This window comes from Podarcis erhardii (genome assembly GCF_964252035.2).
Source record: "Podarcis erhardii genome assembly, chromosome: 17".
In the NCBI taxonomy this organism is placed as follows: domain Eukaryota; kingdom Metazoa; phylum Chordata; class Lepidosauria; order Squamata; family Lacertidae; genus Podarcis; species Podarcis erhardii.
Genome location: NC_138515.1, coordinates 1,498,412 through 1,519,178, shown reverse-complemented (window position 1 = coordinate 1,519,178; position 20,767 = coordinate 1,498,412). Strand labels below are relative to the sequence as shown.

General features: G+C 48.0%; 1 protein-coding gene across 1 annotated transcript; it reads left to right on the top strand.

Annotated features, from left to right (window-relative positions):
• Positions 1–12,276: 12,276 nt before the first annotated feature.
• Positions 12,277–17,611, top strand: LOC309332682 (lysozyme C-like). The gene is made up of 4 exons (XM_081845800.1): positions 12,277–12,445; positions 15,050–15,211; positions 15,897–15,978; positions 17,423–17,611. Exons 1-4 carry the CDS (start codon positions 12,307–12,309, stop codon positions 17,487–17,489), a joined length of 450 nt encoding a protein of 149 aa, XP_081701926.1. The 5' UTR covers positions 12,277–12,306; the 3' UTR covers positions 17,490–17,611.
• The last annotated feature ends 3,156 nt before the right edge of the window (positions 17,612–20,767 follow it).

The following is a 20,767-nucleotide window of genomic DNA, read 5'->3' as shown; positions in this document are numbered from 1 at the left end:
AGAGGGTCTTTGCCGTGGTTCTTTGTGAACATGACAGACTTGCTGCCCTGGAAGTCAAGGACAGGGGGAGACAAGAACGGAGTTCTGACACCCCCACTGCTACAGCTACTGGAGAAAATGCCGTAGCTTTGAACGTTGTCCGATGCTACAATTGTGGACAGACTGGGCATCTTCAGCGATACTGTAAGAAGCCACGTCAGAACAAGGGAGCCAAGGGCAGCTCCATGAAGTCTGAGGCGTCAGGCAGAGGTCATGCCAAGTCACAGACGAAGCCTGCAAAGGCTTTGATGTCGAAAGGAACCAAGCCAGAAGTGGAGAACGTTTTTATCATAGACACTGGGTGTACATTTCACATGACCCATCGTAAGGATTTGTTTTCGTCGTTTAAGAAGCAAAGCTTTGTTGTACAACAAGCCAACGGTCAAGAGCTGGAAGCCACCGGAATTGGGACTGTGTATCTTAAAAGTCAGAACTTGACTATAAACAATGTTTATTTGGTTCCAGAGTTGAAGTACAATCTGCTCAGCGTATCGCAGATTGCCAAGAAGGGACTAAAACTGTCCTATGATGATCAACACTGCGAGATCTACAAAGATGGAGAGTTGTATCTTTCTGCCGAAGAGAAAGATGGACTATATTTGTTGACTTTTGATCAAAGTGATTACATGGAATGTAATTCTTGTGATTCTAACATGATTTCTTTTGCAGGTGTAGCCAAGAAGAACGCCAACCAGGTCACCTCGAGGGTCGACAAGGCATTTCAGCGGGTGTATGCTGATGTGATTGGTCCTTTAGCACCGTCTAGAGGCAATGCAAAGTATTACCTAATATGTGTTGATTCTTTCACAGGTTTTGTCTGGATTTATCTTTTGGAAAGACCGAAAGAAGCCTTAGAAAGGTTTAAAGAGTTTTGTGACAAGGTTAAAAATATGCATGATGCTGACATAGATTGTCTTTGCACAGATGAGAAGCCAATTTTTCTTTTACAGGATTTCCAGAGGTTCCTGAAGAAGAAAGGGATAAGACACAAAATTGCAGCTTCAGAAGAAGCTTGGAACAGATGTGTCTGTGTTAGGGTGAACAAAGAATTGCAAAAGGGAATGGAAGCGCAATTGCTTAGTTCACATCTGCCACATGAGTACTGGGCTGAATCGCTAACGTCGTTTTGTTATACGTGGTTGAGAAAGTTTTCAAAAGAGTTGGGAAGTTCTCCTTTTGAGAAACTGTTCCACAGAAAACCTTCTGTTGCCCATTTCAAGGTTTTTGGGTCTCATGTGAGGACAGAAGCTCCGGGTGGAGTAAAGAATGCCAGAGGCATTTTTGTGGGTTATGAAAAGGGTCTCTACAGAGTAATTTTGTCTGAATCTGGTAAGGTGATTCTCACAAAATTTCTAGAGAGTGCTCCTGAACAGGAGCAAGTGATTGTTCACACATTTCCCACAGGAGATGATGATGATTCTGATGATGATGATGATGTTGATTTTGTTGAGTTCAGTAGTACTGATGACAGCGATAGCTCAGACAGCTCAGATGTCACAGTCATTGAGAGGAAATCTCACGTAATGACTAGACCCTCAGAAGAGGAGGAAGACGAACCACTGTTTACAATTGGTACTGGTTCTCCTAAGAGTCCAAAGGTTGAACCAGAAAGCAAAGAAGAGCAGCACTTCTTACGTAGGTCTGAGAGAGCAACGAAGGGTGTACCACCCAAGAGGTATTCAAAGGAGTTTGCTAACCTAGCTGTTGCTATTGTAAACGACCAAGGTCAAATTGAAGCTGTGTCTGAGTCAGAGACAAAGGCACAACAGAGAGTTGTTAACCAAGGTAATGCAGAAGCACTCATTCCTTGGAAGTCACATAACCAGAGAGGTACATTGGTAAAACCAATGGCGGGTAGTTCCAAGGGTGGAACTGAAACAACAGGGGAGTGTTACTAGTATAACGACTGTTTGTTTTCTTCTCTGGATGACGCTTTGCTCGCAGCACGCATTGATACTTTAGGGGGAGTATGTTATTCTAAAGCAGCAATGCTGCAGCAAGCAAAGGCTCTAACAGCTCAAACAGCTGCTAGTGGCACCAAAGCCAGACAGGATGTGTGTGACTGCTGCCATGGAAACAAAGGGGCAGTCCATCCTTATTGAGCACAGGATATGAGCTCAGTGTGTGTCATATGACCTGTACAGGATGTACATGGGTGGAGTTTGGAGTTTCTCTCTGTTTGTTGAAGAGAGCAGACATCTTTGACTGTATGACTGCTATAGACAGGAATAAAGCATGTAGTTACATTTCTGTCTGTGTCTGATTCCCCTCCCTGGGGATATGCAGGGAGGAGGAGAAGGAGGAGAAGCAGTTGGTGTGTTTTTCTCACAGCCTGAGGAAAATCGCCGGAACGGACCTCGTGTTGTTTTTCCCTGCCGGGAGTCGCCGGAGGGAGGTCAAAGGAATTCAGCCGGTGCCTGCTGATAGGCACATACCTCTGACCGAGCCTGAATTCTAACAGCTACTACCTCTTCCCACTGGAGAATCTTCCCAATCCGATTCCACCCCTTCAGACACTTCTCCTCCTTCCTGCCCAGACGCTGGAAAGCCCACAAACTCCTCTTCATCGTCCGTGGTGCCAAATTGCTCCTCCCAAAATCTCTCTAAGGGTCTGGGCCTCCTTGGGAACCTGCGGTGAAACTCTTCCAGGAGAAACTCATCCTCGATGGTTTCTGCTGGCACCCATGCATTTTCCGACTCAGGTTCCCCCTCCCAAGCCACCAGATACTCCACCTGTCTTCCCTTCCACCTTGAATCTAGTATCTCCACTATGTGACTGCTGCGCTCCCTCTCCTCTACCTGTGGGTGTACGGGAACCTCTCCTTCTCGTCCCTGAAATTCCCTCCCTCCCTGGTATGGTGAGAGTAATGACCTATGGAATACCGGGTGTAGCTTCATGTTGTCAGGCAGTTTGAGCCTAAAAGCCACCGGGTTCACCTGCTGTGTTACCTTGAAGGGTCCCAGTCGCTTGGGCCTTAATTTCTTGCAACCTCCCTTGAACGGTAACCCTTGGGTTGACAACCGCACCCGGTCCCCCACCCTTATGGTCTCTCCTTCCCTCCTGCTCCTATCTGCCTGCCTTTTGTACACTTCCTTAGCCCTCTCCAAGTTCATCTTAAGCTGTTGGTGTAAGGCTTCCATCTCCTCCACAAACTGTTCCGCTGCGGGCACACTCCATCTCTCCTCCCCTTCCCCTGGGAATGCTCTGGGGTGACAGCCGTAATTGGCCATGAATGGGCTCATCCCTGTGGATACATGCTCCACATTATTGTAGGCAAATTCGGCCAAAGCCAATTTCTCTACCCAGTCATTCTCCCTCTCGCTGACGTAGCACCGTAAGTATTGTTGGAGTATACTGTTCGCTCTTTCTGCCTGCCCGTTGGTCTCCGGGTGCCTGGCCGTCGAGAAGTTGACCTCTACATGAAGTAGGCTCATGAGCTTCCTCCAGAACCTGGAAGTGAATTGTTTCCCTTGGTCTGATAAAACCCTCAAGGGGGCGCCATGCAACCTGAAAATGTGTTCCACAAACAGCTTGGCGGTTTCCTCCGCCGTCACCGCATGTGAGCAAGCGACGAAATGGCACATCTTAGTTAACAAGTTGACCACTACCATGACGGCCGTCTTGCCCCTTGACTTGGGCAAATCGGTCATAAAATCTATGGACACTGCCTCCCATGGTCTTTCTGGTGTGGGTAATGGTTCCAGTAACCCCGCGGGTGCCGCCCTCTCCCCTTTGGCTCTCTGGCAGCAGTCGCACCCCCTTATATATTCTCGTACATCTTCCCTCACCTTTGGCCACCAGAACTGCCTGGTGACTAACAACATGGTTTTGTGTTGCCCAAAATGTCCCGCCGTGGGGCTGTCGTGCAGTTGTTTGAGTACTCTACTCCTCAAGTCCCCCTCTGGTATATACAATGCCCCCCTGTAATACAGTGCCTCATCCTTTTCCTCAAAACCCCCCGGGTTTCCTCCTGCCCTCCTGAGTTCCCTGATCTTGCTTTGGGCGTACTCGTTGTCTGCCGTCCCCTCTGCAAGCTCCCGTCGCCCTACCAACACTCCCCCACACACCCATCGGTCCTCGGGTATCACATGTCGTTCTTCCGGCGCTCCCTCTCCTTCCAGGTACTCTGGCTTCCGGGAGAGGGCGTCTGCTCTGACGTTTTCCTCCCCTGGTACGTAACGAATCTCAAAATGGAATTTGGAAAACTCCTGAGCCCACCGCACCTGTCTCTGATTGTACCCTCGCCGTTCTCCAGTATTCCAGGTTCTTATGGTCCGTGCACACCTGGATCTTGTGCTGCGCCCCTATCAGCAAATGTCTCCAGCGTCGAAACACTTCGTAGATAGTCAGCAGCTCCCGGTCATACACCGTGTAGTTCTGCTCCGACTTGTTCAACTTCCAGGAGAAAAAGGCACACGGTCTCCAACCGGACTGGTTTCTTCCCCCCGGCTGGAGCAGTACAGCCTCCACCGCTCTGTCCGATGCGTCGGTCTCCAGCCTCATTGGCTTCTGCAGATCCACGTGCAAGAGCTGCTCCTCCGAAGCGAACGCCTTCTTTAGCCTTTCAAAAGACTGCTGCGCTTCCTCCGTCCAGACGAACTTCTTCTTGCTACTGAGGCAATCTGTGATGGGTGCCGTTAAGTGGGCAAAGTTCTTGATGAACTTCCGATAGAAGTTCCCAAACCCCAGGAACCTCTGCACGTCCTTCCTGGTCTTGGGTGTCTTCCATTCCAGTACCGCTTGTACCTTGCCTGGATCCATAGCTAGGCCCTTGTCTGACAATCGGTACCCCAGGAACTCGACCTCTTGGGTGTGGAACTGGCACTTCTCCAGTTTGACCCACAGCTGGTGCTCCTGTAGCCTCTTGAGCACTTCCCGGACATCTCTGACATGTTGCTCCTCGTCCTCCGAATAGATCAATACATCATCTAAAAAGGCCACGCAGTTCTTGTACAGCAAGGGCCCCAGAACGTGATGCATGAAAGATTGGAAACCCGCTGAACCCGCTTGGAGTCCGAAGGGCATAACGAGATACTCGAAGGCCCCCAGAGGGGAGAACATGGTGGTTTTCCATTCATCTCCCTCCCTCATCCTGATCAGATTGTACGCCCCTCTTAGGTCCAGCTTGGTGAAAATCTTTCCCTTCCTCAAAATGTCGTCAATCCTGGGCATGGGGAAGGTCACTGGTTCCGACACCGAATTGACGGCCCGGAAGTCCACTACCAACCTGGGTTTATTCGTGTCCTTCTTGTCCACAAAGAACACTGGACTGCCCCCCACCGCCCTTGATTCCCTTATGAACCCTCTTTTCAGGTTCTTGTCTATAAATTCCCTCAACTCCTGCATCTCCCTGTCTGACATGGCGTACAGTTTGCCCACTGGCAGCTGGGCTCCTGGGAGCAGGTTGATTTGGCAGTCAAAGGGTCTATGAGGGGCAGTCTATCCGCTTCTTTCTCACTGAAGACATCTTGCAAGTCAGCGTACTGTGGTGGTACCTGCCCCTTCTCTCCCACCGCCATCCCTGCCACTCTGGCTATTGCCATCCTCGGGGTTCCCCCCCCCCCATGGCAGTGTTCCAAGCAGTGAGCTGACCCGAATGAGACCGTCTGCTGGTGCCATCCCACTAACGGATCATGTAGCGCCAGCCAGCTCATTCCCAGTATAATCGGCGGTCCTGCCAGAGTGGCTACATGAAAGGCAATAATTTCAGTGTGCCTGGCAATCCTCATTCTCATGGGGGGCGTCTGGTGTGTTACCCCCCCCCAGGAGTTCCCTCCCATCGATCGCCGTGACTTGTAAAGGACTCCCTAGTGGCAAAGTCTGCAGCTGGTGTTCTAACGCAAATTCCTTGCTAAGAAAATTGCAAGAACTGCCTGAGTCCAACAGCGCCTTTATCTTGAGTGGGTGGCCGTTAGGGAGCTCTAGCACCACTTCTATGGCAATGGCTGCTCGGGGGGGGGGGGGGCTCTGGCTTGGGCACATTTACTGGTTGTTCGCCTGGCTGCTGGGCCCTATCGGCAGCCAAGCGTTGGCTTTTCCCTGCTCCTTAAGCCCCTCCTCCTCACTCCTGGCCGCCCCCACCATTCCTTGCCATGCTTTCCTTTGAGGGCAGACCCTGGCAAAATGCCCTGGCTGTTGGCAGAGGAAACACTTCTTGGTCGTTTTCCCATCCTTCTTTCGAACTTCTCCAGCGTTTGAAAACCCCCCCCCGCGCGCGCCTCCGATCTCCATTGGCTCCACTGGCGGGGAAGGTTGCTCTGGTATTTCAGGAATGCGGAAGTCATTCCAACGCTCTCCTCTGCCTTCCCGCTTTTCCAGAGCCCGCGCTTCCTGCCTTGCTCCGATGGCAAGCGCAGCCTTGGTTAGCTGATCCATCGACTGCGGGCGGGGCGCGCGGGAAAGTTCATCTTTTACTGCGGAGGCCAGGCCTTCCTCAAATAACATCTGAATCGGTTCTGCAGTCAAATCCCAACCAAGTCGGTGTATGAGCATGGCAAATCGCGACCAGTACTCTCTGACTGATTGGTTCCCTTGTTTGCAAGCCATCAACTGCCTGCGTACCACGCTCTGCTCAATCTGGCTGGAAAACATCAGATCCATGGCTGCAAAGAACTTCCTCAAGTCTTTTAGGGCATCATTATCAGCTGCCATCAGTGGTCTAACCCACTCTCTGGCTCCACCCTCCAGGTGTCCGACCACAAAGGCAACTCTCCCCCCCTCGTCCACAAAGTCGTCATATTGCAGATCCAGTGCATACTGCACCTCTGTCTTAAAAGCCTGGTAGTCCCTCGGATCGCCCCCAAACTTATGCACCAGTCCCGGTACTTTCCTTGAGATGGGGGTGGGTTTCCCCTGCGCATCCTGAGCCCGCCTCTCATCGAGCCGCGCTGCTAGGAGAGCCAGCTGTTGCTCCAAATCTCTGTTTCTCTCCTCCAGAGTTGGTCCTCCCCTGGCTCCCCCTCCGCCTCCGGCTCCTTCTGCGTTGCTCATAATGCCTCCTCCGCACAAACAACGTCGGTGACTGATGGATTGCTGTAAAGGGATTAGGGGTTGCTTGTGCGTAAGCGCCAAACCGCTCCAAGCTGAGTAGTTGGCTAAAACTTTCCCTGACCGGACAGCCTTTACTTCGTGGCTGCCTTAATCACTGGCAGAATCCGTCAGTGGGCGTTTCCTGAACTTCTTCCAACATAAGAGCTCCTTGACAGAAAGTCTCCGCCTGGATTCCCTGCACGACAGCTTTCTGCGCAGAGTGGGCGTCCCCAGGGGAGGTCCTGAGCTCTCTCCAGTTGTCTTGCTGGAAGCGTCCCTGCGCCTTCCCTCCGACTCCTCCTCCTTCCCTTCTTCCTCAGCGGAAGATCTCCCTCTTTCCCTGCTGGTTCCTTCCCCAGCGTCTGAGAGCCTCTCCACCACCCTGCTCTCCGATGGCAGTTCCCTGACAAGTAATAAATATTATTTTCAAAAAAAAAAAAAAAAAAAGGGAAATGCTGTTTAGCTTTCCACTCCAGTGATATCTATTTATCTGCTTGTGGTGGTATGCTTTCAAACTGCTAGATTGGCAGCAGCTGGGACAGAGCAAGGGGAAGTCACACAGATTTGAAACAGCAACCTTCCGATTGGCAAGCCCAAGAGGTTGAGCACCACCCGCTCCCATCTGAGAAAAAAGAACAAGAACGCAAACATTATTATATTTCCCTGACCTAGCAGGCACAAGCTGAAGCAAAACAAAAGGAAACTTCTATTCTGAGACTGGCTGAGACATACACTGGTGTCGGAGTGAGCTTAACCCTAACCCCAACCCCAACCCTAACCCTAAAAGTCTTACTCTAACCCACTAACCCTAACACCTAACCACAAACAAGCAAAACCACCAAACCCACAAACCCATCAAAATTATAAAAGAAGCACAACCACCAAATCCCCCAAACAAGCAAAACCACCCTGAATTGAAGCCAAACCACCAGAAATGTAAAATTCAATCAAAGGAGAGGGGAGAACCAATGGTAGCTCACTGTGACCCTAAACCTAACCATAGCCCATAGCCCTAAACCCACACTGAAATTTCCATGGGGCTGAAAAGCATTCCCCAAGCAACACCCTCTGGGAATGACCATCCAAGTAGGAACTGGAACCACTGCAAAGCCGTGCCACCCACCCCTAGTTCAGACAGCCACTCCAGAAGGATACCATGGTCGATGGTACTGAAAGCCACTGAAAGGTCAAGGAGAATTAACAGGGACATGTTTCCCTTGTCTCTCTCTCAACAGAGGTCATCATATAGGGTGACCAAAGCAGTTTCTGTGCCAAAACCAGGCCTAAACCCTAAACCCCATTTGAAATGGATCCAGAAGATCAGTTTCATCCAAAAGTGCATGGATCTGGTCTGTAACCACTCACTCCAAAATCTTGCTCAGGAAAGGGAGATTAGCAACTGTCCATTACTTAGTAAGGTTTTCCGAATCCAGGGAATTCTAAGGAGAATAACAGGAGGAGTCAGAACCTCATGTCAGCAGCTTCCATGCAAAAGCCACTGTGTCCTCCTTAGACCTTTCCACCTCTGCTTTTCAACTTGTGAAGGAGGATGCCCTGTTTCCCTGAGCAATTTGGCAGAATCTCATCCTCTTCTTGCAAACCATGAACTCAATGGGGTGATATGGATGCCCGAATGGGACTCGGATGAGTTCAGCACAGTAGCCGGCTTTTGCCATCTGGAAACTGCCCTGCTGTAGCAATTTGTACTGGGTAGTGGGAGGATGAGTGGCACCTTGGGACTGTAATAATTGCATCCATAATATTAGTATTGGATTCACAATGCATTAGAACCCAGCAGCCTTGTACTTGCCATTCCTTGGGATTTCTAAGAAATAATAGTAATAATAAAATCAGTGCAGTTTTGCAATCTGCCACCTTGATTCAAAATGGCATTGATCTGCGTGAGAGCATAGATGAAGAACTGCTCCTTGATGTCAGGAATCATCACAGAAAATTTGGTTGTGGGAGTCCAAATGCATAGCAAGCAAACAATTTTCCAAAATATATAGTAGATGGATATATTACAAATATTTTTATCCTGTCTTTCCAATCTGCTCAAGGCAGATTACAGTCTAAATAATATATTCAACCGAACAGTAAAATACAAAATATGTAAGGCTGTAGCCTGTAGGTGGAATGTTCCAGACTCCTTCTGGGCATTCTCAGGACAGCTGGCTATTAATTACAAGAAATCTAAAGTCATGGTGTTTTCAAGAACTATAGGGCCCATAGATGCTATATGGAGAATCAGTTGATCAAACAAGTTAAAGTCTTTAAACACCTTGGCCTTATTTTTCAGTCAGCAGGGTCATGGGGAGCACATCAGAAATATGCAAAGGAAAAAGCATCTCAAAGTGCCAAAATTCTGACACGCTTTTTCCATACAAAGGGTGGCAATCACATACCATCAGCGCTTGAAGTGTTTAAAGCTAAACCCCCAGCACAGTTATTATGTGGGGCTCAGATTTGGACAGGCGTTCACCTTGGATCTACAGAAGCTGTCAATCTAAGTTCCTAAGGCAGTTTTTTTCTGCTCCATCCTGTGTTCCAAGTGCTTCATTGTGCTTACGGGCTAATTTCCCCTCTGTTGAATTACAGATTTGGTGTAGGGCATTTAATTATTGGCTTCGCCTAAATTTAAACCCCACTGGTCTATTACCTTTAGTATCGCATGAGAGCACTTGGACTAAGATTGTCAACTAAAAGCTTTACTTTTCTGGTTGATTACCACAACAGTTATTAACACTGGGCTTCTGTAAAGCAAATAATTTAATTAGACAGTGCCTATATGATACTGAGTGACAGAACACTTTGGTCACAATAAGGAAATTTTGTCCATGGTATGATTATTTTCCACCTAGTCATTTTGACACTTTGGCACCCTATTTGCAAAATGTAACAATTCCAAAATACAGATGCGCTTTCACTTTTGCACTTTTGCACTTTCATCTTCGGCTGTACTTGAGGGTCAGTTTCAAAAAATCCTGCTGGAAAAACAGTCATGTCCATGTGGAGATGGCAGTATTGAGTCAGTGGCCCATGTGCATCTGGCTTGCACTCTTTATAATGATTTGAGGCGTGAGGTTATGACCCCTCTATTATTGTCCATGCCAGGTCGCCCAGCCACTGCCACAGTGTCCTTTCTCTTGGCAGATCAAGATGAGCAGGTGACAGCAAAAACTGCAAGGTTTTTAGCAGGGGTAATTAGAATAAGAGCTATTATTTGATTATAGCTGTAAGCCTCTAGAATGTATTTTGTACAGTTACCTTTTTACCTCTATCTTCAGTACATTGTATTTTATTTTATCGCTGTGGCTAGTGGCTGATGCAAATAAAGATTCTTCTGATTCCGGACTCCTTCTCTTTCTAGCTTTCATTTTACACACCCTCTCCCACCCCAAAAATCATTCGGACAGTACTTTTTCTCTGTAGACAAAAAGCAAAAGTGCAGGCAGTCTTCCACCTAATGGTCCATGTCTATACAGGGCTTCCCTTGTACTTGGTCTGGAAAATCCATTTACTACAGAAAGCTGCTGCTTAACTTCTTTCAGGCCTGAGATCCTGCCTGCATGTTACACCTCTAAGTAAAGATTTGCACTGGCTGCCAATCTGCTACCAAGTTCAAGGTTTTAACATTTGTATGAAAATCCTGGAAACGATGCCTTATGAGGAACGGCTAAGGGAGCTGGGCATGTTTAGCCTGGAGAAGAGGAGGTTAAGGGGTGATATGATAGCCATGTTCAAATATATAAAAGGATGTCACATAGAGGAGGGAGAAAGGTTGTTTTCTGCTGCTCCAGAGAAGCGGACACGGAGCAGCAGAAACAAACTACAAGAAAGAAGATTCCACCTAAACATTAGGAAGAACTTCCTGACAGTAAGAGCTGTTCGACAGTGGAATTTGCTGCCAAGGAGTGTGGTGGAGTCTCCTTCTTTGGAGGTCTTTAAGCAGAGGCTTGACAACCATATGTCAGGAGTGCTCTGATGGTGTTTCCTGCTTGGCAGGGGGTTGGACTCGATGGCCCTTGTGGTCTCTTCCAACTCTATGATTCTATGATTCTATGATTCTAAGCCAGTTTATTTGCACCATAACTGGCCATTTCAGTCTGCAGAAGTTGCACGTTCACACTTGCCATATAATGTTCTGCATCCATGAGGATGCTTCCCTCAAAGAATTCTGGGCACTGCAGTTTACCCCTCAGGGAGTTACAATTCCTGTCAAACTACCATGCCCAGCATTCTTTGAAGGAAAAGATGTGCTCCGAAGATGCTTTAAAGGCAGGGTCATGCCACATAATATAGGGCTGCTTTCTGTTTATGGAGAACTAATGTGCAAGTATGAAGCCGCTTGGCACCCCTCCCAGCGGTGAAGGAACAGTCTGTGCCGCTGGAGCCAGAGGACTCCTTTGCAAACAGCCAGGTGCCAGTTTTTTCACTGGACACAGAATAAGAAGCAAGAATCAAGCCACCTCACTGTTTGCTCTGGGTTCAGAAGGTGGGAAGATAAAAGTCAGGAGGCAATCCTAGGAAAGTCCTTTTGACTAGGTCATGAAAGTTGTCAAGGATAACTCTGCAGGCTCATAGAGAGGTAACCAATCACTATAAGAATAGGAGGAGGAGGCGGCCATGTGATTGTCAGGTGAGAGGCCCCACCCATTTGTCAACATTGGCTCACAAGGCTGATTGTGGTCAGGATCTGACCCACGGAGTCAAAAGGTTTCCATACCCCTGTGCTAGTGCAACGATTTCATTGAATATAGCCTGTTGAAATTAATGAACATGACAAAATGAGGTCCATTAATTTCAGTGGGTCTATTCTGAGTAAGACTTGGTTGAATACCACCCATAGAAAGTTCCCATAAACTGCCTTATTTGTGCATTAAAATTAAAATTCTAATACAGGAATAAAATTGATTATATTGTGAATTTATCAAATATAGTATGGCAATACTTTTTTAAAAAATGAATTAATTACAATCTAGTAATACAACCTGGAAGCTGGAGCTACAGCTCTCAGCCCTCTGCCACAGGGAGGGGGGGGGGGACCCAGGGAGTCCATGCCTGCTGCTTCTTGTTGACACACACACGCTGATTAGCTAAGCAAGGTCAGGGCCAACGTCCTCAAAGGTCTCTTGAAGTCCTACCGACTTGGCTGCTTTCCAGAAGAGTGCCAAAGAGCCTCTATAAAAGTAGGCGTGACACCCTCACCTTGCTCCTTGCCCTCCTGAAGTGCGACGATGAAGGCTCTTTGGCTGCTGCCCTTGCTCACCGGTCTCCTCGCCACAGGAGAAGGCCTGGTCTATGGGCGCTGTGAGCTGGCTCAGAGGCTCCAGCAGCTGGGCTTAGATGGTTATGCTGGCTACAGCCTGGCCAACTGTGAGTCCACTGGGGGTCATCTGGGTCTTGACTAGGTAGGCATGATGAAAAGACAGAATTTATCTGAGAGTGGGGCATGCGGGGTGAGTATTTGATCTTCTGGGTCTCCCTGACCATGTGTCTGGCTGTCCTTATGAGGGGAAGGTGGCCTCCCTCCACATTTCTATAGCTAATCTGCAACATGCTCTGCTGCATCCTGCTAGAGCAGGGGTCCTCAAACTTTTTAAGCAGGGGGCCAGTTCACTGTCCCTCAGACACTGTTGGGGGCTCAACAACAGAGGTGCCAGAAACATGCTCTTTTTCATGTTGTTGTTGTGGTTTTTTTTTTAAAAAAACCTTGTTTCAAAATAATAGCAAGAACAGACACACAACAGGCGCTATCAGTAATAATATAAATTACCTATACCTCACCTTTATACTTCATTTCTTCTTTTGATGTTGTTGTTCCTCATGCATGTGACTTTCTCTGCATTGAAGTTTATTTTCAAACTTGGGGAAGTTTGGGTGGAGAGCTTTATTTTAAAGATTAACCCACCACTATTTACATGGAGATTCCCTTGCACAATAAACTGTTGTGATTCAGACGTCTCTTCTTGTTTTTGGTGCTTCCCTAACTTTTAAGGTTGCCCAGATTGCTGTGTGGGACTTGTGTGCGCAACCGGTCGGTGAGGCGCTGCTCTGGCGAGCATGGAGCCAGCCGAGGAGGGCAAGGGCTGGTGTGGAAGGGGGTCCTTTGCAGCCGTCCCCCCCTCCGGTGGCTTAAAGGGGCCGTGCGCCGTTATCAAGCAGCTGGTGCTGGCAGTATCAACCGCGTTACCAGGCCTTTGTTACATTCACGTGTTTTACCTCAGGGCTCTTCCTGCCCAGCCGTTTCCGAGCCTCAGGCCTTGCAGGCGGGCCAGGTTCAGGACCCTGGCAGGCAGATCCAGTGGCGTAGCGTGGGTTGTCAGCACCCGGGGCAAGGCAAGTAATTTGCGCCCCCTAACCCATGGATTTGTGCCCCCAACCCATGGATTTGCGCCCCCTAACCCGTGGATTTGCCCTAACCCCAGATGTTGCGCCCGGTGCGGCCGGCCCCCCCTGCACCCCCCACGCTACGCCACTGGCCAGATCTGGCCCGCGGGCCATAGTTTGAGAACCCCTGTGCTATAGGGTTGCAGGAGTAGGGTTTAAATGATGGTGTGCCAAAGAAGGATAGAACTTTCTTTATGTATGCAACAGCAGCAGCAAGAATACTCATCGCGAAGTATTGGAAGACACAAGATCTACCCACCCGGGAAGAATGGCAGATGAAGGTGATGGAGTACATGGAACTGGCGAAAATGACTGGCAGAATCCGAGACCAGGGAGAAGAGTCGGTAGAAGAAGATTGGAAGAAATTTAAAGTCTATTTACAGAAACATTGTAAAATTAAGGAATGTTAGAGGGAGGTTGGAATGAAGCGAAGTGGTTTTAGCAATAATCTTATTAAGAGATATGTAAAAACGGATTGTTAACATGTAAAAAATGTAAAGTTATAATAAATTACGATAAAGCAGTAAGATAAATGCAAAAAGGGTAAGGTCTTGCTGAAACAACTATTGAACTAGAATACAAAAGAGGGAGGTGTGAGGAGGTCAGGGAAATAAGTAAATGAAAGACAAGACATGGAAAGATTGAAATGTTTTTAATTGTTTTTTATTTTTTCTGTATTTGGTATTTTTTGCTTTTTTCTTCCTTTTTCCATTTTTGTAATTTTCTTGAAACTTTAATAAATATTATTTAAAAATAAAATAAATGATGGTGTGAATGAGTGAACTGGGGTGAAGAGGATGGCTTGTGCATCCATCTAGGGAGAAGTGGAAAGATGCAGCGTAGAGGTGAACGGGATGAAGCCTGGGGCATTTCTTGGAGATGGAATTGTTCAGAGGTGGAACAAAATTGAAATGACTACTGTAGTAGTCTGAACTCTAACAGCATGATTTCCATTCTGGTTTGTTTTCTGTGTCCTCCCCCCGCCCCAGATGCTGTGTCAGGTGTGGGGCAGGTAGCTGACACAAGAAGCTGCATTTTATGAAATCCCGCCCCCCTTTTTAGGCAACTATGGAAAGGTGCAGGGGTTCTGTCTTCTTTTGCACCCGGCTATTGTTAAAGGAGAATTAGTGGATACTCTCTGGAGACCGGCCCCCCAAAAGATATCTCCCTCAAGGCAGCTGCAGCTGTGGAAAAACCAAAACACCCTGAGTGGCTTCACACACAGACCTGCTCCAAACCGAGCATGATCCCAGGGGCAGAGGGGGGGATGCAGCTCAGCAGAATCCCAGATCCAGACATGCATTGGCCATCTGGTAGCATGAGGTCAGCTATTGCCGTTCCTGCTTGTGAGGAGGAGGCCAGGCTCCTCAACTGTCCTGGAACAGGCGGAGAAGGGTGGGGCAGCAGTGCCCTGTGACTCCTTGCTGGGCAGCTCCCCTGCCCCCCCCCCCCCGTGTCTGGATCACTGACTCTCTGAACAGCTCCTGATAAGGCAGGGTTTTGAAACACCTGCGGGGAGGAGGTGAAGAATGGGGCATACTTCCCAGACTGTGTGCACTTAGCTCTGACCTGATTATGTGTCTGTCTCAGGGGTCTGCACGGCATGCCACGAGAGCAGCTATAATACTGCTGCCATGCACTACAATGACTACGATGGCAGCACTGACTTTGGTATCTTCCAGATCAACAGTCGTTACTGGTGCCAGGATGGCAGTCAGCCGAGTTCCAACATGTGCAGAATTCAATGCTCTGGTGAGAATTGGCTTCCCCTGGAGAGAGTTTTGCCTCATTCAGAGATGGAGAACCTTTGGCCCACCAGATGTTGGCTGGGGCTGATGGAAGCTAGACTCTAACGACATCTGGAGGGCCACATGTTCCCCACCCTGATCTAAATTGTGATGTAAGCCACATCAAACACTTTTGGGAGACAGAAAGGACCAGTTGTCCTTCCTCACCTTCTGCTCTTTGCAGGTGAGGAGTCCACAACCCCAAAGGTAGAAAGTAGGATAGCTGTGGGTCAGCAGTCTAGCCTGACCGTGTTTATACATTGATGTATCTGCTGGCTGGGGCTTCCTCCCTGAAATGCCACCCCCCCCCCAAACCAGGGGATTTCAAGTTACACATATAACTGAACATTGTAGGAGTGAGACCTCAGCAAATGCATTTATTTGACTTGGAATTCATAAGGGTATAGAAATATTGCATCCTTCTTGATGCAACAGGGCATTTCAAATTGCATGCTAATGGGCAGTGGGTCAGTGACAACCATGGATGGGTCAAGCGATATTGTTTGGCCTACTTTACACCCTCCCTTTTTACCTTTTTAATCCTTTTTTTACCTACCTGCACCCACGCCCCGTCACCGCAAAACTTATCCAGACCTCTAGCATCCTAGCAGGGACCTTTCATGTCTGTATTCCATCTTCTTTCCTTGCAGAACTGCTGACAGACAACGTCGCTCCAGATGTGGCTTGTGCTAAGATTGTGGTTGACAACTCAGAGGATGGAATGGGTGCCTGGTAAGAAGTCTGTTGGGAGAAAACTCTTAGTGGCGTTTCCTTGCAAGAGGTGGAGGCGTCTGCCCAGACACCCAGTCACTGCAGAAGCACAAGGTCACGCTGGAAATGGGAAATGGCCTGTAAGATGGTTGTTCCCAAAGTGTGAGCTGGGGAATACCGTGAGGCCATTAGATGATGACCATGGTGTGCAGTCACTGGACTAAGGGGTCTAGGCTAGTCCACTAAATGTTCCCCTGGTGCCCGCGAAGCTCCTGCCTGGTGTGATGCTCACATGTGCAGCGTCAGGACATCACAGTTTCACATGCATGACATTGCCCCCCCCATCTCCCTCACAAGCTGTTGCCTCTGACCCTAACTGTTCCCCTAGGAAAACTTTCAGCGCTCGCCACTGGACAGTGGTGGCCTTTGGGCTCTCAATTTTCAGCAGTGTCTTGTGCTACGCTAACATTTAGGAGGGGGATACCTTTGGCACTCCATTCTACATCATTGTTTTGGTGCCCTGTGTGGTTGAACTGGTCACACTACCAGCCTTAGCATTAGAGAACTGCTACTCTGACACAGTAGGGATGTGGGTGGCGCTGTGGGTTAAACCACAGAGCCTAGGACTTGACGATCAGAAGGTCGGTGGTTTGAATCCCTGCGACGGGGTGAGCTCCCATTGCTCGGTCCCTGCTCCTGCCAACCTAGCAGTTCAAAAGCACGTCAGAGTGCAAGTAGATAAATAGGTACCGCTCTGGTAGGAAGGCAAACGGCGTTTCCGTGCGCTGCTCTGGTTTCGCCAGAAGAGGCTTAGTCATGCTGGCCACATGAACCGGAAACTGTATGCCGGCTCCCTCGGCCAGTAAAGCGAGATGAGCACCGCAACCCCAGAGTCGGCCACGACTGGACCTAATGGTCAGGGGTCCCTTTACCCTTTACCTTACTCTGCCACAAGAAACAAGTGACTGTGTCACCTAAGGGCTTCTCTGAGTCCACATCTGCCAGAGAGGCCTGCCTGCTGTACCTCTGTCTGATTCACTGGTCTTGGTTCCGTATGCAAAGCCTGTCCTGTATTTAGGGGATTTCTGTCTTATACCCATGCGGGGTCTGACCAGATCATTAACATCCCCAGCAGAATCACCCTCCCTCTGCGGAGGCTGCCATTTTTTGTTAAGTCTATTTATATTTATATCTGACTCTTTGTATTAGGGACAATGTTCAGGGCAGCTTGTGTGTGTGTGTGTGTGTGTATTTTAAACCATCATAAACATTTTAATAATAATAATTAGAGAGGGGTGAAAGCAGATAAAACAAAGGCTGAGTTCAACACATTCCTCCAGCTTCAGGTCATGGCCAGCTTCAAGCCAAATTGAGAAAAAAAGAACAACTAGCTATGTTTTAAGTTGGTAACATGTAAACAGCGTGTTGTTGGATGTGTCCTAATCTGTTTTATTTTCATTTCCAGGGTGGCATGGAGATTATATTGTCAAGGTCGGGACCTGTCTCAATATGTTGCAGGATGCAACGTGTAGAGAAACACTGCCCCCTGGTGTCAGCAGCGATGCTAATAAACCAAGTCCACACTCATTATTAGGATTATTATCTGGCAAGAAACAGCTCTGCTGAGTTCCAGAAATAAATGCATTAAAACACAGTTGAGACCTGTCTTTACACTGGAGGAGGCACACCTTGGGAGGAGCTTACCGTTCTAAAAGCTCTTGTGGACCACAGCCAGCCATATGCAAGCTAAAAAAGGAAAAGGTGTATCAAGTTTATCCATGACATTATTCAGAAATTTAGGCGCAGGTGGAACAACCTAGGAGCCCAGCTGCAGTCCCATCTTGCAGAGCAGGCAAATGCACAGGAAGCCCTCTCACCCTTTGCATGGGGCATCTGAGAACAGAGACGACGTGGGGGTGAAGTATGCACCCTTGGGCCACCTTTACCTGGGAGAGGTGGGGTGTGCATCAAGGGTGCCTTTCTTGGGGGCCCTCACTGTGTGACAGAGCACATGCTCTACAAGCAGAAGGTCCCACCTTCAAATCTACACTTAGGACTCAGAGCGCCGCAACCCCAGAGTCAGCCATGACTGGACCTAATGGTCAGGGGTCCCTTTACCCTTTACCTTTTTACACTCATCAATTATATCATTATAACTGCATTATAAACATGTGACACCAGATGGCGGTGTAGAGCTGTGATCTGTCACCAGGGGGATTTTGCATTGAGAGCTTTTATAGCATTTTTTTTCTATAGCGTTTTTTAACAATGTAGATCCAGTCTAAGAAGGGATCACGAGCTGATACTGAGAAAGACCATTGCCCAACACACCTCGGAGAGCCCCTGACAGTAATAATAAGCAACACCTGGTTGACACCACATTTGGGTCCCCTCCACAATGCAAGAACAAGCACCAATGCCCGTCCTTAAGCAAGTTCAGGCCTCCATTTGGAGTGAGCTCCGGGGAAGCCTCACATCTGACCCAGTATCTGAAGAAGTGTGCATGCACACGAAAGCTCATACCTAGAAATAACTCAGTTGGTCTTTAAGGTGCTACTGGAAGGATTTTTTTTATTTTGTTTTGACCATGGCAGACTAACACGGCTACCTATCTGTAATCTGACCCAGGAAAGAGGGGAGTGAGATATTGAGAGGCAGGGGCAGCCCACAGGATTCTGGAACATGGTTCTGTTTCCCAATATACTTGTACAGCGGTCACACTTCTCCATGCATTTTACTGTTTAAATCTGACTTACTAGATTCTATTCATAGAATCCTAGAATCATAGAGTTGGAAGAGACCACAATGGCCATCGAGTTCAACCCCCTGCCAAGCAGGAAACACCATCAGAGCACTCCTGACATATGGTTGTCAAACCTCTGCTTAAAGACCTCCAAAGAAGGAGACTCCACCACACTCCTTGGCAGCAAATCCCACTGTCGAACAGCTCTTACTGTCAGGAAGTTCTTCCTAATGTTTAGGTGGAATCTTCTTTCTTGTAGTTTGGAACCATTGCTCCGTGTCCGCTTCTCTGGAGCAGCAGAAAACAACCTTTCTCCCTCCTCTATGTGACATCCTTTTATACATTTGAACATGGCTATCATATCACCCCTTAACCTCCTCTTCTCCAGGCTAAACATGCCCAGCTCCCTTAGCCGTTCCTCATAAGGCATCGTTTCTAGGCCTTTGACCATTTTGGTTGCCCTCCTCTGGACACGTTCCAGTTTGTCAGTGTCCTTCTTGAACTGTGGTGCCCAGAACTGGACACAGTACTCCAGGTGAGGTCTGACCAGAGCAGAATACAGTGGCACTATTACTTCCCTTGATCTAGATGCTATACTCCTATTGATGCAGCCCAGCATTGCATTGGCTTTTTTAGCTGCCGCGTCACACTGTTGGCTCATGTCAAGTTTGTGGTCAACCAAGACTCCCAGATCCTTTTCACATGTACTGCTCTCAAGCCAGGTGTCACCCATCTTGTATTTGTGCCTCTCATTTTTTTTTGCCCAAGTGCAATACTTTACATTTCTCCCTGTTAAAATTCATCTTGTTTGTTTTGGCCCAGTTCTCTAATCCGTCAAGGTCGTTTTGAAGTGTGATCCTGTCCTCTGGGGTGTTAGCCACCCCTCCCAGTTTGGTGTCATCTGCAAATTTGATCAGGATGCCCTTGAGTCCATCATCCAAGTCGTTGATAAAGATGTTGAATAAGACCGGGCCCAAGACAGAACCCTGTGGCACCCCACTAGTCACTCTTCTCCAGGATGAAGAGGAACCATTGATGAGCACCCTTTGGGTTCGGTCAGTCAGCCAGTTACAAATCCACTGAGTGGTAGCATAGTCAAGACCGCATTTTACCAGCTTCTTTACAAGAATATCATGGGGCACCTTGTCAAATGCCTTGCTGAAATCAAGGTAGGCTACATCCACTGCATTCCCTTCATCTACCAGGCTTGTAATTCTGTCAAAAAACAAGATCAGGTTCGTCTGACATGACTTATTTTTCAGAAATACATGCTGACTATTGGTGATCACAGCATTCCTTTCTAGGTGCTCACAGACTGTTTGCTTAATGATCTGCTCCAGAATCTTCCCTGGTATTGATGTCAGACTGACTGGGCGGTAATTATTTGGGTCCTCTCTTTTCTCCTTTTTGAAAATAGGGACAACATTTGCCCTCCTCCAGTCTGCCGGGATTTCGCCTGTTCTCCAGGAATTCTCAAAGATGACTGCCAGTGGTTCTGAGATCACATCTGCCAGTTCTTTTAATACTCTTGGATGCAGTTCATCTGGCCCTGGAGACTTGAATACATCTAAACTAGCCAAGTATTCTTGTACTATCTCCTTGGTTATTCTGGGCTGTGTTTCCTCTGCTGAATCATTTGCTCCAAATTCTTCAGGTTGGGCATTGTTTTCTTTATTGGAGAAGACTGAGGCAAAGAAGGCATTGAGTTCAGCCCTTTCTGTGTCCCCTGTTTGCATTTCACCATCTTCTCCTCTGAGTGACCCCACTGTTTCTTTCTTCTTCCTTTTGCTACGAACATACCCATAAAAGCCTTTTTTGTTGCTTTTAACCTCTCTAGCAAGCCGGAGTTCATTCTGTGCTTTAGCTTTTCTGACTTTGTGTCTACATGTGCTGGCTATTTGTTTGCATTCCTCTTTGGTGGTTTCCCCCCTTTTCCATTTTTTGTACACATCCCTTTTTAATCTTAACTCAGTTAAAAGTTCTTTAGATAGCCCCCCTGGCTTCTTTAGGCACCTTCCATGTTTCCGTCTCATTGGTATTGCCTGAAGTTGTGCTTTTACTATCTCC

Coding starts and splice junctions, on each gene's coding strand:
- LOC309332682 (XM_081845800.1), top strand. CDS start 12,307: ATGAAGGCTCTTTGGCTGCTGCCCTTGCTCACCGGTCTCCTCGCCACA. Junction 15,212..15,896: donor GTGCAGAATTCAATGCTCTG/GTGAGAATTGGC, acceptor CTTTCCTTGCAG/AACTGCTGACAGACAACGTC. Junction 15,979..17,422: donor GAGGATGGAATGGGTGCCTG/GTAAGAAGTCTG, acceptor TTTCATTTCCAG/GGTGGCATGGAGATTATATT.